This window comes from Pipistrellus kuhlii, unplaced genomic scaffold (genome assembly GCF_014108245.1).
Source record: "Pipistrellus kuhlii isolate mPipKuh1 unplaced genomic scaffold, mPipKuh1.p scaffold_m20_p_14, whole genome shotgun sequence".
Classification (NCBI taxonomy): Eukaryota; Metazoa; Chordata; class Mammalia; order Chiroptera; family Vespertilionidae; genus Pipistrellus; species Pipistrellus kuhlii.
This window is the reverse complement of record NW_023425449.1, coordinates 27,473,176-27,490,208: the sequence shown is the minus strand read 5'-3', so window position 1 is coordinate 27,490,208 and position 17,033 is coordinate 27,473,176. Positions and strand designations below refer to the sequence as shown.

General features: G+C 45.7%; 1 protein-coding gene across 7 annotated transcripts in view; it reads right to left on the bottom strand.

Moving 5' to 3' along the window:
• Nucleotides 1-368: 368 nt before the first annotated feature.
• Nucleotides 369-17,033, bottom strand: part of CHD7 (chromodomain helicase DNA binding protein 7) — a 174,845-nt gene continuing 158,180 nt past the window's right edge. For 5 of the 7 annotated variants that reach the window (XM_036436997.2, XM_036436998.2, XM_045581434.1 and 2 more), the window contains 13 exons: nt 15,834-15,963; nt 15,386-15,458; nt 15,173-15,230; nt 14,267-14,495; nt 13,821-14,029; nt 13,029-13,697; nt 11,812-11,972; nt 9,492-9,719; nt 8,595-9,038; nt 5,624-5,845; nt 4,324-4,464; nt 4,033-4,137; nt 369-2,398 (listed from right to left, as the gene is read on the bottom strand). In XM_036436997.2, the coding sequence (XP_036292890.1) occupies nt 1,478-2,398; nt 4,033-4,137; nt 4,324-4,464; nt 5,624-5,845; nt 8,595-9,038; nt 9,492-9,719; nt 11,812-11,972; nt 13,029-13,697; nt 13,821-14,029; nt 14,267-14,495; nt 15,173-15,230; nt 15,386-15,458; nt 15,834-15,963 (3,590 nt within the window). In that variant the 3' untranslated portion in view covers nt 369-1,477. The remainder of the gene's footprint in view (nt 2,399-4,032; nt 4,138-4,323; nt 4,465-5,623; nt 5,846-8,594; nt 9,039-9,491; nt 9,720-11,811; nt 11,973-13,028; nt 13,698-13,820; nt 14,030-14,266; nt 14,496-15,172; nt 15,231-15,385; nt 15,459-15,833; nt 15,964-17,033) is intronic. The other 2 variants (XM_036436999.2, XM_036437000.2) reach the window with 2 other exon arrangements.

Sequence of the window (17,033 nt, the reverse complement as noted above, 5' to 3'; positions counted from 1 at the left end):
GCTGGTCCGCGGGGCACCGCAGCGCCTTTGTGTCCCTTGCTGACACTCCGGCATTGTGTTTTTCTGCCCATTAACCAAGGATAAATGACCTAGATATTGTGCCTATTAAAGCCTCATTTTTCTCGTGCCCTTTTGTTCGGCGGTGTACCACATTATCAGACGCCGCACACATTTTTAAGTATCCTCAGGCGCGGATGCCCTTTGGGGAGAGTGATAGGAGGGTTTTTGTATGTGGTTCTGCGGAGATATCTGGAGTGGAATTATGAGCAGGTAATTTAAGGCTTCCCTTCCCATCTAGTCTGAAGACAACCGGGTTAGCACCTCGCTAACAGCTGATCCAGCAGAAGGGGATATATCAAGAAACGGTACAAAGGCCAGAATGCTGTATTTGCATCTATTGCGAAGGCAAAAAAATAGAGCGGACACCAAGTTCCCCTACACACTACATCCCGTAATTACATTTCTGCATATCATGGGTCACTTTTATTAAAAGCATCATTACTACAGTTGGCAGCAATTTACAGTTTATCTTACATGATAGCAGTTTTCAAAGGAAAAAAATAAAAGGACATCACAACAAAGAAAAACAATACATTTACAAAGTCATGTCTGTAAACTTCAAGGCTAGTTTAGAGCTGAGGTAATGCTGTTTTAGCTTTGTGGCTAAAGTAACAAAGTCCTTTTAATTTAAAAAAAAAAAAAAAAGGTACCTGATTCTCTAGTCTCTCACTCTTTTTTTATTTATTCATCTATTTATCTTGTTTATACCAGTGCATTACAAGACCACGAGACAATGGAACTGTAGTTCTACCTGGCGAGAACCCTCCCAGTAGGTTAATTTCCAAAGGGACCCTTCACATTCAACAGCTGCCTTATTATTGCTGCGCCTCGGGACGGAGACGTTCACACTAACGTGGAGATTGTCAGAGTGTACGGGTGTGTGTGTGTGTGTGTGTGTGTGGGCACCCCGGACAGTCAGAAAGGGAAACAAATGAGCAAGTATGATATGTACGGCAAATTTCATCTTGACCTTCACAGCAACGAAATTAAAATAAAAAAAAAATTAAATATATAACTTCATACTTCCTTCGAGCGGCGCGTCCTTCCGTGAGTGCCGCCCCGTTACAGATTGCTCTTTATTATAATACCAGCGGTACCACACGAAGGGGAAACGAAGCAGAGCATTATGTAAGCTTTCCTTAAAAAGACATGATCACCTCTCAAATTTCATCTCTCCTAGGGGTAATAAATAATGCACTGCACAATACTTAATGACCAAGATACCTTTTGACACACCTGTATAACATGACTTGGACTTTTTTTTCTTTTCTTTTTTTTTCTTTTTTCTTTTTGCTACACTATGTTACAGAACAGCTTATAAAACTAGGTATGAACATTAACTGTGAGTGTAAACAGTAGGACTACCACTTGTCGAAAGTCTCAAACACGTGGACGGGGACTGGGAGCGGTGGAGCAGTTACTCGTCCTTCTCCTGGTTTTCCAGTCCCTCCCCGCCGTCCAGCGAGTCCAGCTCTTCACCCTGTGCTATTTCGTCTTCGAGGACGGAGGACTCGGCCGTCTTGTCCAGATTCTCCTCGGCGTCGCTGCCCTCGAGGTGCTCCTCCTCCTGGAAGGCCGCCCCCTCGGCCTTGTCGGGGCCCTTCTCCACGCCCGCGCCCACGGCGTTCTGCAGCCCTGCCAGCGCGGGGAACCCGGGCAGCGTCAATCCCCCCAGCCCCGGAGGTAGAAACATGGAAGGGTAGAAGAGGCCTGGGGCCATGGTGGACAGGAGGAAAGGGTTGAAGGCGAGCGGGTTGGAGGGCAATCCGGCCGAGGCAGTAGCAGCACCAACGGGACCGTTTGCAGAGTCAGTAGCCGAAACAGCGTCTGTGCTTTTCTCGGGGTCTTTGCTCTCCTCCTCGTTCTCGGTGCCCTTCTCCTCCCCCTTGGGGGGGCCGTCGTCCGGGTCCCCCTGGCCGGACGCAGTAGTGGTGTTCCCAGCGGCAGCGGACAGGGGGCTGTTGAGCAGCCCGCCCAGGCCGAACATGTTGGGCAGGCCTGCCACGCCCGGCAGCATCAGGGGCAGCACGGCCGCGGGGTTCTTGGCGTCGCCGCCGGCCGCCGCGGCTGTGGCCGTGGCCAGTCCGGGAGGGAAGCCCATGAGCCCCGCCAGCTGCAGAGACTGGAGGTTCTGGAGGTTCTGAAGGCTCGTGAGGTCCATCCCCGCAAACAGGCTGTTCACCAGCAGAGGGTTGATTCCTGATGTGGAGGCCACGGCGGCGGCGGCCGCTGCTCTGGCGATTTCACTCTTGGGCCTCCTTCCTCGCCGGCTCGCTCCTTCTCCCCTCACCACAGGTCCAGTGAGAAGACGGTCAAACATCGACTCGGGAACGAAACCCTGGAGGAAATGGAGAGGCAAACAGTGGCTGCAGGAGCTGCTGGAGAACACTCACTTTCAATGTGGCCTCTGTCGTGGCCTGAAACCTAACATTCTGAACGGAAATACACAAGTGATTACTTCCCCTCTCAAAGCTCAAACGATAAGAATTAGGAAAGTAAAATTTTTATATTTTAGCATCACATTGACTCACTGAATTGTGCTGAGCTGCATAAAAATTGTCAAAGGCTACTCTGGAATGAGGTAAATGGCAACCTATGGCACCCAGAACAGAGGGCTGCTCAGAAATGTAAAGGAACAAACTGCTGACTGAATCGCAATGCAAGTGAAACAGAAGATTACACACGTTATGCTCCTGCTCATGACATCCTCAGGAAAACAGAACTCTGGGGTTGGAGGACAGATCAGTGGCTGTCAGGGGCCAGAGGTGTGAGAGAGTAACACCAGGGATTCTGGAACCATCTGCATTGTGCTTATGGTGGCAGTTCACAGGCCATCCATGTTTAGGACTAATATTACCAGATACCAAAAGAAAAATATGCTGCTTTGCTGTATACTTTAAAACAAGCTAGCAAAAAAGTATCAAGACACCATTAACACAATAATTTTAAAAAGAAACTAATAGTGAAAAAAACTCAGACAGAATTGTTGTATTTTTTTTATTTGTTTATTTTAGGGATTTTCAACAGTATACCACAAAAATTTTTAAAACACGCAATACTTGACTACTTAGTCAGGGGCACTGACTTCTTTTCCCACAGACTTTCAAGTAAAAAACTGAGATGAGCTAACACAACAATAGCCGTCCAGTGTGAATGCCCTGTCTAGAACTATCTATAAGAATAATAAAAGCGGAATATGCTAATTAGGTCAGACAGCCAGACGACCTTCTGGACAAAGCTGAGGCTGCAAGGGCCTAGCCTCTTGCACGAATTTCATGCATCGGGCCTCTAGTACTTATATTAAGTCATATAATAGAGTTGTATCTTATTGGTCATGTCGCATAATAAGGTTGCCTGTGATTGGTTAATTCTTGGTACCAGAAATCCTTACATAGAAGTGCAGGGACCAGATTTTCTAAAAAGTTACCTTGAAGCAAAAAGGATAATTGCTATTTTTGGTAAATAAACATTACACCTATTTCTTCTGACAGATCTGCTAAAAAAAAATGTATTTTTTGGTGTGCGAAAGAATTTTAGTACTTATTACTCTGTGTGTGCCATGAGACGAAAAGGGTTAAAAGTCGCTGGTTTATTTTAATATCAGAGATCACAATGAATCTTCATCTACTCAACCACCATGAACTCCGTTCCACAGGCAGACTGCTGCTGGCTTTACCTGGGGGGGAGGGAGGAGGAGACGGGGCATCCCTCCCAAAGGCAGCTCCCTCCCAGACCGTGAACGTGCATTCCCACGCCATCCTCCTGAAACAGAGCTGTCTAGTTAACACACTTTGGATTAATGATGTAGACACAAGACACGATGGGTTTATAATACGCGAAAATGATGTATCATGTCAATTCTTTTAAGCTATCGTTTTATGTCTTTCTGTTAAGGACCAACAGAAAATAAACTGCAGGAGAGCGGTTGCGTTGAGATGCCTACCCCGGCCGGCACGCAGAGCTTGTACTTACAGACTGCTTCACAATGTCAGTCCAGTCGGGAGCAACTGCAAACTCAGGGTTCTCTTCCAGCCACCTGGGCAGATCCTTCATGGGAGGCGCCATCGCTCCACCCATCTGGGGAGAGGCATGGGAACTGTGAGTCCTTCCCTCTGCCCTCCCGTCTCTCTCCACACACATGCATACACATAAGTACACATGTACTCCGAAAGGTGTGTTTTTTTAGTAAAAAGATCTCAGGCTAAAACATTTCTTTCTGGGATAAGAAATCACAGAGAGAACGAGTCCCCTTCCTGCATTTACCTTCTTTCCATTTCGCTTATTGACAACGGGCACTCTTTCCTCTCCTGTCAAAGTGTTTATGTCCAATTTGTTAGGGTTTCGACATCTATGTCGTTTCTGTTTCGGTTTCTGAAATGAGGAAAACAGCATATCTGCATTCTTCTGCAAAACAAAAACAAGTATCTTTAGTAAAATTGCATTTAATACTTATTTTTTTCCTGTATAAATAACAATGAAATCATCTGCAATTATTATGGAAGCTTCAAAAATTATTTGAATTACTAGAAACCATACTTTTTTTTGAAAGGAAAAAGTCCTCCTATTTTCCACTATGTGCATTAAGGAACTAAACAAACACATAAGCTGAGAACCAGCTTTGCCTCGGGCCTATCAATAATGCCGCTTAGAGTCTCTTCTTCAAATGTTTGACCGCGTCAGGGTGATTTTAAAGGAAACATTCTCTGATTTCCAGGCAGCGATGGAAATGAATGCAGAGGCGCAATCACATCTGTGACAGGACTGTATACGAGGAGAACCAAGCGAGGGACACAAGGACCTTGGCAGGAGGGCTGTTCTGAGTGGCAGGAACTCAACTCATGCTGAATTCAGCAAAACGAAATGCAAAATCCTACACTGAAGTGCTTAAAAATCAATCTCACAAGCATGGAAGGAACAGATTTGCGCCGCTGGCTAGTAAACAGTTTATGTGACAAATCTTCCTTCCCAACCATTTAGACAGGCGGAGTGGCCAGGTATCCGCGAGTTACACGGACGTTTAAAGATGTAAACGCTAGGTAAGCACTACTATCTTTGGCATTAGAGGATGAAGATGATCAGATCCGAGTTCATCTCGGGCTAACTACTAGTTAGTTGCTTAAAAAGGAAGCTAATGAAGTCGCAGGCTGCATTAGCTGGTCACATCTCTGTAAGTAGTATCTTCACAGCATCCTGAGCGGATCAGACCTGGGCTAGAGAACAATGCAAGTGCATTCCTGAGTGTCAGCCCAATAACGAGACCACCTGGAAACCACGCCAGGCAGAGAATAACTGGAGATCTCATGCCTGGTTGGTGAGAGATGGCAAAAGTAAGAAAATGAATAATAGGTGTCTTCAACTAAATCCAAGGCTGCCCTCCCTGTGGGACAGACCTGAAAGCTGGCGTCTCTAATGTAGAATTATATAATGACAAAAACTGGGAGATGATCGCGATGAGAAAACATTCAAGCTAAAGGCAGAGGGACCAGGGATTTCCATGGTGAACAAGAGAACAAAATGGACTGTGCTGGCAGATCCCTCCCACTCCAAACGCTGTAACACTTACTGGTACGTAACTTGGCATATCAACAGTGTAAGCAGGGTGCAGCTTCAGCCACTCAACCAAGTCCTTATTTTTAGGAGCTTCATCCCCCACCAGCCTCGTCCCATCTTCGAGATTTATAACAGGGACCCGCGTGTCGGGGTCCAGCTGTCCAGGAGAAGGAATGTTTCGTGTTGGTGGGGTCTCTATATCTTCTTCAAAAGCTTTGGTCACCTCAGCATCCTCCTGCAGAAAGTTGACAACGGTCTGAATTCTCTCAGGAAGAGACAGATTCTGGCAACGTACTATCTCAAGAAAAGGCTACCCTAGCACAATGGATATTTGCTCAAAAAGGGGGGAAAAGTTACATGCAACAATGTCAGTCTTGGAACACATTAGAAGATGAAACTTTAACATCATACTCCACACTGTAGAATTAGTAATTAGGCAGAAACCACAGATAAACACCATTAACACGTTTTTAATTAAAGAAATGTTCCCAAAGCCACTTTATACACAGCTTTCTGGCACTCTGAGAACAGTACAACTTTGCTGGTGGCACAACATTTTGTATTAAGTTTGTGTGACAACACTGAAAAGATCAACTTTAACCCAAGTCTAGGCTCCACCATTGTCTAGCCACTGGTCCTCAAACTGGTTTTGCAACATCCCGACATCTTCTAAGTCAACCCATTTCTCCACTCCTACTGCTCCGACTTCCCACCCACATTGCTGCAATCTTCCTAAAAGGGCTCTCTGATCGAGTTCTGCCCCGCCCTTCTTTAATCCAGCCTCCACACTGCTACACTGGAGTCAAGTTTCTAAAATGACTTATTTTGGTAACTGAATCCCATCACCTCCAGTATAAAGTCCAGGTTCTTGAATGGCAATAGAGGCCCTCCACGATTTGCATCCACCTTATCTCCAAGCTATTTCTGCTGAACTGCCCCTTCTCACCAATTCCCCAGCCGACAGCTTCCAGTTCATCAACCATGAGAAGCTCTCTCTGACTCCAGGCCCTTTGCACATGCTTTCTGCACCCCTCTTTTAAAATGACCAACTTCTACACAACCTTCTAAACTTAACCAAAGTATGACCCCCTTTAGGGATTCTTCCTCATCCGTTTCTCCTAATATTGTCCTCCCTCCATTCCCATTCTTCCTTTGGGCTCACAAAGTACTCCAACCATAGCTCATAACAATGATGCACTATTATCTGGACACTGAGTTGTCTAGTGCAAGCTCTTGTCAGGCCTTTCCTCTTGCATCACAGTGTGTGGCACAGTGGCAAGGCCAGCTCCCACAATGCTGCTGAATGCATGGTGGCTGCACCTAACTTTTCATGGCAGCACTTTTCATGGTCTCCAGTTTGAGTGCTGACACAATGCATAGCCCTCCACACCACCAAAACAATAGTAAAAAAATATATATATTTTTTTAATAGAACGTTCTCTAAAATCTGTTGGGAATTTGGAGCTAAATCTAACTTTAGAAAAATAAAAATATCAATAAATTCTCAGATACAACTTAAGATATATGAAGTGAATAAAATTCTCCTTAAGTTCAGAGGTATATAATTACAATAGGGAAGTAGCACTGGTTGCAATGACTGTTAATTCCTGTATGTGCCATGATTCAAGTATTAAACACAAGAGAAAATGAAGAGAAGTATGAGCTGCAGAAACCCCTCCATTTGCTGATGTTGACAAAGAAGAGATTTTTAGTAAACACATCCTGTGCTAACAGGGTGGTTTTAAGCAGGAATGTCAATCACTAGAGACACAACTTTGGGGAGCATAAACCTAGAACCGGCATTTTATCTTCAGGAACAATCAGCCACAGCTGATCTACTATAAGACATATTTTCACAAGCTTCTAAAAGAACCATATGCTCAACAAAAATGACCATTATTGCAACTAGCACACTGATAATAAATTTTGAAAATTAACTTTATCCCACCTGGATGTTTCTGTTTTACTCAGACCTCATCAGGGGACAAATTCCAGTAAAAGCTATTTTGCAATTTCTAGACTTTAATTCAACCATGCCTCTTCCTACCCTTCTAAGTTACTGAGCTTTCCCTAGGTTGAAGAAATAGAAAATGGGCAGACAATTACAGGGATGAAATAGTATGAGGAAAAAACATTAAAATAAACAACTGCTTCCTCAATTCAAATTGCAGTATTTCCCAAACTGTCCCACTGCCTCCCCACCCTCACCCCCCGGGTCCCTCCCACCCAGGCCCTCGTGCACAGACGAGGAGAACCACTATTTGACTCGGTTTTCTAATCAACAGGCGAAGATATGTAGTACTAATCAGCATTTAAAGACAAGCTGCATGGAATCAGGCTCCTGGGGTAATTAAAACCCTCATCATTTTCAGGCAGCACATTTTTTGGTGGCGTGGTTGACACCGATTAGGGAAGAGAATTTTGATTACACTGCCCTTGTTTCCTCTAAATTGGGGGGAAAAAGAAAAAAAAGAAAGTAAAAATCCATTGTCACATGTATTTCCTTCAAACCTAAACAAGCACAGATCCTTAGATAGTTGAGATTTTTAGGAGACTTGCGATCCCTAACTTTATATATGAATACCAACCTCTCGAGTCAGAAACTAAACATGTATACTAATCTAGTAAGTGCCAGGCTCCCAAAATACCAGCATTTTTGAGAGCAGAAGCTTTTCCACCTCAAGAACAAGAACACAGAGGTGACAATATCAGGCTCCGAAGACCAGTTTCTGTTTGGGCTGGTCTCCCGAGAGAAGCCAGTAACAAATCCTCCCGCCACGCCTGGTTCAGGCTGGGTGACCTGCATCACTGCTCAACGCAACGCCCGCCCAGAACTCCGGCTCGGCTCACTGTCACCTTATGTCCCTGGTGGAAGGAGCCAGCTTTAACCCTGCACCACGGAAAGGAATGCGGTCAGTGCCAGGGGGGCGGCGGGGACCCTGGCTGCCACGTGGGCACAGGGTGTGGGGTGGGCCTGCACTTACTGCGCTCAGTGACGTCCGTTTGTGGCTCATGAAAAGCAGGTCGAGGCCCTCCACGTTTTTCCTCCTCCCCCGCCTCCTCTTCATGGGGGGCTCCCCGTCCACGAGGGAGCCGTTGAGCAGGTGCCTGGTGGGCGTGCGTGACAGCCCCACCTGCAGCAGCTCCATCTGAGTCTTAAAGGCATCGGACACTGGCGTCGAGACGTTAGGCAAGAGGAACTTCGAAGTAAGAGATGAAAAGTTTGAGGTAGAGCTTGTTGCCTCCCTGGAGGCCTTTGATAAATCCACAACTTTTTCTTGTCCGTTTTCTGAGACCACCTGAGACTCCCGGAGCTGGGCCACCATCTCCATGAGGTTTCTCCGCTTGGCAGCTCTTTCGGCCTCGATTTCAATTTTCCTCCTCCGCCGCCTCCGCTGGCGAGGGACAGCGAGATTGAGAGCATCTTCCTGTTGAAAAATGCCATTGAAACAATGAGCCCCAACGGTCTGTGCTCCCGGAGCTGGCTTTCACAACTAAAGAACAGCAAGCCTAAGGCCTGGCCAGTGTGGATCTGTGGTTGAGCACTGACCTATAAACCTGCAGGTCAGGGTTCAATTCCCGGTCAGTCAGGACACATGACCAAGTTGCATGCTCGATTACCAGTGTGGGGCATGCAGGAGGCAGCCCATCAATGATTGTCTCTCATCATTGATGTTTCTATCTCCCTCTCCCTCCCTCTCTAAAATCGATAAAGTGTGTGTGTGTGTGTGTGTGTGTGTGTGTGAAGCATAAAGAATTAAATATCCCTAACTGTGCAACAAACTGAAGAAAGAGCAGCCACATTTCTAAGTAGGACCAGTGGAACACAAGCATCCTTAGAATTGAAATTAAAACTGCAAAAACAAGTCGCACTGACCTACCTTTGACAACTGGGGAGAAGTGGTGAGGTCCTCGCTCCCGCTGACGCTGGCCTGGCCGACAGCGGAGAGCTCCGCGAAGCTCCGCTTCTGCAGGGGGCTGTCCACGGTGGGCGGCGTGTAGCCAGGGAGGAGGCCCTGGAAATCAAACATCTGGCGCCGATTTACTGGCCATTTGCCTTTCAACACCGCTTCACAGATATTGTCTAATCGGTTTATCATTACTCGATCCTGGAGGGAGAGGAAAAGTCGCATGAAATTGCAAGAAGACTTGGTCAAAATTACCAGGTAAATATTTCTATCAAGATGCTAAAGAGTAGGAAAGATTTAGAAGTCAATTGTCGGGAAAAAAATGTCAGAGAAAATGAGAGACAAACAAGCAAATAAATTCCACCCAAACCACCTGGCCACGGTGGAAGGTACTCAGGTGGCTTCAGGACAGAAAACCTAATGTTCTGCGATTATGAGCACAGAACCACATCCGTTAGCAAACACCACGTGGCCGCCACCTCTAAACACCCCCCTGTTTTAAAAGCAACTTTTATTCAAGCTAAAGAGTGGTGGGTGCATGTCAGCAGATAACAATGGAAACCTGCGCTTCAGAGCCAGGCAGGATCACAGTCAGTCCCGGGCAGTGGGACATCATTAGCGTCACTATTAATAAAGTTCAGCATTACAAAATGGGCACAACCCAGGAACACCTAATGAATGTCAATTTGCATCCCACACCTATTATTACTTCAAATTTCACTGAAGCGTGTACATTAAAAATTTCTAATTACAGCTTAGACCCAGTTTCCATAGATTAAACGTGCCTGCCTGCTCCCACAGACCTGACTGATACGGGAACTCCCTCCGTACCCGATAAGGGAGGCTACACAGTGGGGGAAGTGAGAGGGCAGGGAGAGAAAGAGATGTCTGTCATAGGACACTTTACAGTTAAAAATTTCACATTACGAAGGCCAGCCTAGGAATGAGTCCACTGAAGCTGTTTTTTGTGTTGTTTGTTTTAAACCAGACAGCCCTGTTATGGTAATTAGGATAATTATTTCCCCACCCTTAAAAACAGACCCAAATTACATAGGGATTTATTATAAAATTATGCTAATCAGCCAAAAAAAAAAAAAAGTAATTTCCACTTTGTTTTTGGTTCTAGATAACCACATTTGGAATTAGCGCCTAAGATACTGGACCAAATGGGTTAACAGCCCACCTTCTCCCGAGTGAAGAAGATTAACTTTCCAAATAGATGCAAGTTGTCTTAAATCTGAAAGCTGTAGTTTAGACAAGAAACGAAACAAAAAAATTGAAATACAGGTTTAAAAAGTCCACACATTTTCCTTGTGCATTGTTGGTGGGATTGTAAATGGTGTAATCACTATAGAAAACAGTATAGAGCTTCCTCAAAAAATCAAGTCTAGAGCTACCAGGAGACCAGCAATCCCACTTCTGAGTGCATATCCAGAACAGAAGAACGGAGAGGATCTCAGAGAGACATTAATGCACTCCTGCTCACAGTAGCACTACAATGAGCCAAGGGATACAAGGAACCTGGATGTCCCAATGACCAGTGGCTGGGTAAAGAAAATAGACTGTATATATGCAATGAATATTATTCAGCCCTAAAAAGGAAGGAAACCCTGTCACATGGATAGACCCTGAGGACATTAATCTAAGTGAAATAAACCAATCACAAAAGGGCAAATATTATATGATTGCACTTGTATGAGGCAAGCAAAGTAGTCACATTCATTAACACAAACGGTAGAACTGTGGCTGCAGGGGTCGGGAAGGAGCTGTTCAATGGGTGTAAAGTCTCAGTCATGCAAGATAAAAATCGTTCTGGAGATCTGCTTCCTAACAATGTGAACAGACTGAAGACTACTGATGTACACACTTAAAATTGGTTAAGGTCATAAATTTTATGTTATGCATTTTTTTAGCCAAATAACAAAATATTTTTAAAAATCCACATATTTTATATCGCCAAAGGGTTATTTAGTCTGTTGAAACAATAATCCCTATACAGGGTAGTACACGATTACCACCCTAAAAACCTCAAGGAGAAAAGTCCATATAGATATTATAGTTCTGTTTCTTAGTATCTTCCCTTCATGTCACCTCCTCATCCTATTACAAAAGTATTCTAATGATTTTTTTTCTTTGGGCTTTTCCAAATCATTCTTTAAATCATGAGAAACATCTACAGTCTTCAGACATTGTGTCAACGTTTAACTTAAAACTATAATATTTGAACAAGCAAGCTCGAACAATTTTTTCCACCCACTCTTTGGGTCAACAAAACAAAAAATAACCCACCAACCTTAGGCCAAAATGAGAAGGCAAATGTTCTTTCATGAAGGAGCTGAGCTACCGACGGATCCCCGTCCTCCATATAGAAGCCATCTCGGGTCTCGTCCCTGGCAGTGCTCATAGAAGCATTGCTTTCTTCATCAAAATGCTTCCCCCTAGAGACAGCTCCTGCTGAGAAATGAGTTAACGTGCATGACTCACTCCCAGAATATCACGGAAAAAGAAGTTTAGAAAGGACACGATGAAAAAAATTAAATACTGATCCGTTCCATTTTATTGAATGCCTACAATATGGCCACAAGGGTCATGGGTATTTTACAGATCTTGCTGTATAAAGCCTGCACCAGGCCTGTCATGGGCATACTTATTCCGTCTTACCGACGAAGAAGCAGAGTAGCTTAGGGAGGTCACGTCGCTAGTCACTTGACGCTGTGCAAGTGCATCTCAGAGAAGGCTGAAGGGCAGCCAAGACTGACTCAAGAACCCATGTCCCCCACACAGGAAAGGGGCTAACCTGTCCGCTAAGCTCTAAGTAAGTTCCAGCTGCAGCAGAACCGTACAACATGCCTGATTGTGTGACTTACAAAGAGAACCAATTATTTTTAGATTCCACTCCTTCCTGTTACTTCTGAATTAAAACTGTATCAATTATGCATTATTTGTCTAAAAATAACTCCGTATTTACTCAGTGAAGGACTCTTCTCCCACAGATTTAACTGTCAAAATTAGCATCACTTGGGCCCAGCCGGAGTGGTCAGCTGGCTGGACCATCAGTCCATGCACCGAAAGGCTGCTGGTCTGATTCCTGGTCAGGGCACATAAGCCGGGTTGTGGGTCAATTCCGTCGGGACACATATGGAAGACAACTGACCAATGTTTCTCTCGCACACTGATGCCAACCTCTGTCTCTGTCCTCTGGTGAGGATCAAACAAATAAAGTCTCTTGGAATTTTTAATACACCACTACTATAAAGTTAACCCTTATCCTTAATCCAGAAACTATGCATTCATAAACCTCTCCTGAGAGTTCAACTTACTCAAAATATCATGTTCCCGTGTCTTATTAGAGCAGAACATACAAGTAAACATAACCTAAAATTATCCCTTCACAGGAGAAATGCACACTTAAGAAACAAAAAGAGCTTTGTCAGTGGCATGAAAACTCGGCATGTCGCCACTGCCGTGCAGAGGAGGGGCGGGGGCAGGGTGGGGTGGGAGCGGCATTACCTTCAGGCTGGGAAGATTCTTCCGACTTGTCGTCATCCTCCAGCTTCTCTTCCTCGTCCTCTTCCGAACCTTTCTCGGAAATTGACTTGGGCCCTGAATCTGCGTTGACTTCCATGCCTTTCAGCTCCTGTTTGACAGAGCTGGCCTCGGCCTCACTGTCCTCCTTACGGTCCTTGTCCCCGCCCTCGAGGTCTTCCTCCTCCTCTTTCATGGTGGGTTTCTCTTGGGCAGCCGCATGGTCAGGCTCCTCTACTTTGCCCTCAGTCTGACCCGTCACCTTTTCCTCCTGCATGTGAGCGGATGAGAGGACGGCCGGAGTCTGGCCAAATCCCACTGCCAGTGGGTTCAAGGCCGACATACTGCCAGGCCCTCTGTTTTGCGCAAAGTTTTTGTGCGCATCCAAGAAGGACAGCTCGGGGTCATTGAGGATGTGATAGTCCGTCCGACTGACCCCGTGTTTGGCGGCGCCCACCAGCAAATCTCGGTCGTGCCGTCCACATTCCCACCACTCCGGCAGGTCCAGGCTGGGCTGGCAGAGCTTCAGCCTCTCCCCCAGTTGAGGGTGATTGAGAACCTGCTCACGAATTTTCCGGAGCAGTTCAATGCGGTAGAGAGTTCTAGAGGCACGCTCTTCTGTGATGGGCTCAATCATGGAGAGGTCTGGAGGTTCTGAAAACATGAAAATAATCTCATTTATTTGGGACAAAACCGAAGCAGGCTTTCAATTGTTCACTCTCTTATTTTTCATTCTATTGGCCTGTTACGTAGAACTTTGGTTATCAATGGACCTACCATCATCTGGCTTGGTGGGCATTCGACACACGCGCCTACACATGGCCACAAAGCAGCTGAAGTATTTCTCCAGGCTTTCGTCAGACTTTTTGTCCAGTCTGGCAAAGGCTCGAAACTGGTTCCAATCAAACTGCTGTTTCATGGGGTCAAAAATAACCCCAAAAGTGGACACCACGCGGTAGAAGTCAGCCTCCTCTCTTCTTGTCCACCTGTCAGAAAAGAAGACATTGGCTTGCATTGTGCTGGAGTGAAAAGGCTTCCAGCATATTATCTCTTTTCCTCTTTGCCCGAATCTTCCCACACGGTACTTATTTTGGGGGCAGGGAGATAGGCTGCTTTGATGATCATTGTCTGCAATGTGATTCCTGCCTCTGGCAGGCCTAGAAGAGCAGCCCAGAGAGAAATGTGCCAGGAATTGAGAATAAAACCCTGGGAAAAAACCTCACTTTTGCCGTTTCTCGGAGATTATAGCTTCCCTCTCCGCTTCCAGTGCTCTCACTTCCTCCCGCGGCCGCCGCCGCCGCCGGTCCGTCTTGGTCAGGGCCTCCTGCCTCAGCTGCTGCCTCTTGTAGCTGCGCTGATAGGCAGTGATGAGCCGGCGTAGACGGGTGGTCAGGGTTGAGGTGTTGGGCCAGTCCAGTTGGCCTAACTCAGCATTGCTCTCGCTGTGCTTGCCTGAAAAAATGGGGGGAAATATTTTTTTTAAATGTGTAGCTGCAACCTTGCAATACACAGGATTTTCCATCACAACAAGGTGACTCGTTAACATTCAAATGACAGTGTGGGAAAGGGCATCAGAGTGCCCTCATTTTGAAAATGTTAATAAAGAATAATATTAGTATGGAACTTATAAACCATTTCTTTTTTAAATCAATCTTACAGAAAGAAATACTTTATGTCATGAACTACATTATAAGGGTGTTCCCAGGTAATGTGATAATCTTGAGCTAAAAAAAAAAAAAAAAAAAAAATTCACATTAATTGTTAGCTAATGATTTTACGTTAAGCAAAAGGTCGGTATTTTCTGTAAACCAGCACTATCTTAGACACTTAGCAAATGCCTCATTTCCAAGAAATACATTTCTTTCATTTTAACAGCTATAGTTCTAAAAATGCTTAAAAAGTTTTCACTAACTGGTATAAAGCAAATGAATAAATTCTCTTAATCCAAAAAATAGTTATTTTAACGAAGAAATGCAACATAATGAAAAACCGACACTAAACCAAAATTTAAATTATTCCCCATGGGGAGGAGTCAGCGTACACGAGATAATGCTTTGAGACCCACCGCCCCAAAGCCCAGAGGCCGCTGGCCCGCCACCGCCGCCTGCCCGGCGCTGAGGGAGCCGTACCTGTGCTGCGCAGTTCCACGGATTCTTCCTTCTCTTCGGGAGGAGAATTGGCAAATTCCTTGAAAGCAATGAGAGAAATGGGATCATTTTAATCTGGGTTTCATTTTGCTTTATCTTCTAAAGAAAAGGCCATCGTCTATAAAGTTTAACAAGTCGTATATGGGCATATAATATTTTACAGGAGCTATAAAATCAATATACTCAGATTCTTACATCTATTTCATCCTTGAATGGCGTTCGGGTTGGTTTATATTCTGGGTCTTCATCTTCTCTATCAAATTCTCCCCTGTGTAAAAATTTTCAAAAATGTTTAAATCATACTGATCAGAAGAGACTGAAGAGGACTGTCTAATGCAACTTTTACTTCTGGGTTCAACATCAGAAGCCATCCTATCAGTATTTAAAACAGGCAGCCGTGGAGGGAGGGGGTGTGGGAAGCCTGGAGGGGAGTGAGGGGGTGTCTGTTGTCATTTGAAAAAGACAAGTTTCAGATTATCTAGATACCGTATAGTGTCTAAATAATCATGATGACATGTACCCAGACTATTCTGATAAACATCACTGAGTTCAAACAGCACACTGCGCAGTGGAAGAACAGAACACTGCCAATAGATGCAACACGGATGTAAAGTTTATTAAAATTTTAAAATGTCCTTCTTACCCGTCACCGCCATCTGCTAGCATGTCTGTTCCTCTCTGCTCGGCAGCGATGGCCTTGGCATCGGGCATACCCACTCGTTCCAGGAAGCACAGTGCGGGGTCCGCGCGCATGGAGTTGTACTTCTCGTAGCCTGTGCCATCCCCGCCAGCCCGAGGACACACAGAGAGACAATGAAAGGCCCGTCACGAACAGAATCACAGCACCACAACAACACGCGGGCTTCGTTCCTTGTACTTAAAAGAACCCTGATTTAGCAGTTGGACCCCTCAATTCCAGGACAGATTTGGGGGAGCCAAGTCACATTCCAGGAACGTTATCAGAATGACCACGAATACTAAGGAGCACAGGTTCAACCGTAACTGTGAGATGCCGGGGAAGATTTCTGGCCCTGTTTTTCCCGAGATCTAATTTTGCTTGACATTTAAAAGACTTCGTAACGTTTCCTCTATGACCCCCGCAGAGGCAGGCCAAGTGCACCCACCCTCCTCGGGAGCAGCCTCGGTTCCTCCACCGCCAGCAGAAAACCCGCTCCGTCAGGCCAGCGAGCCTGTCTTATTGGGTTTGGGATGATGCATGTCAGTAAGATGACACTGTTCCCTCTATGGCTTTCAAACTGCAATTTGCTCTTCGGCTGCCCACGCTGACTAGATGGGAAATGGCAGATCCCAACAGCGCCGTGCGAGGAAATGGTTTACAGGCTGAGCTCACAGAGCGGGGCCGCGGCACATCGGCAGAACAGCACAATTCAATTAGGGTGTGTACTACAACCCGCCGCCCCTAACTGCCGCAGAGCCGCAAGCCAAACTATAATCACGGAAGGTTTTAGAAGCCATCATTCTCCCCTTTAGTCAGGCCGGGCTGCCGAGACTACCTCGGCGACCTCCAGAGAGCTGGGATTATAATCAGGAACCGCTCACTGTATATATCATGCCAGTTCCGCATCCCCGGCCTTTCAAAGTTAACAAGGCTGCATCCCACTCGGGGGAGCCGGGAGTTCTCGGCACTGACATTTGTGAAATATTGCTTGGAACAAAGCCCAGGAGGCACTTGTACAGATTAATAGCAGAGGTTAAGCCCGCCGTCCACTCTGACACGGGCTGGCAGAGTCGGCGCGGGAGCCGCGCTGGGAGCAAAGTTTCGGGAGAGCTCCAGGACAGTTGGGCTATTCTTAAAACAAATATGGTTTGGGTTTTATTTACA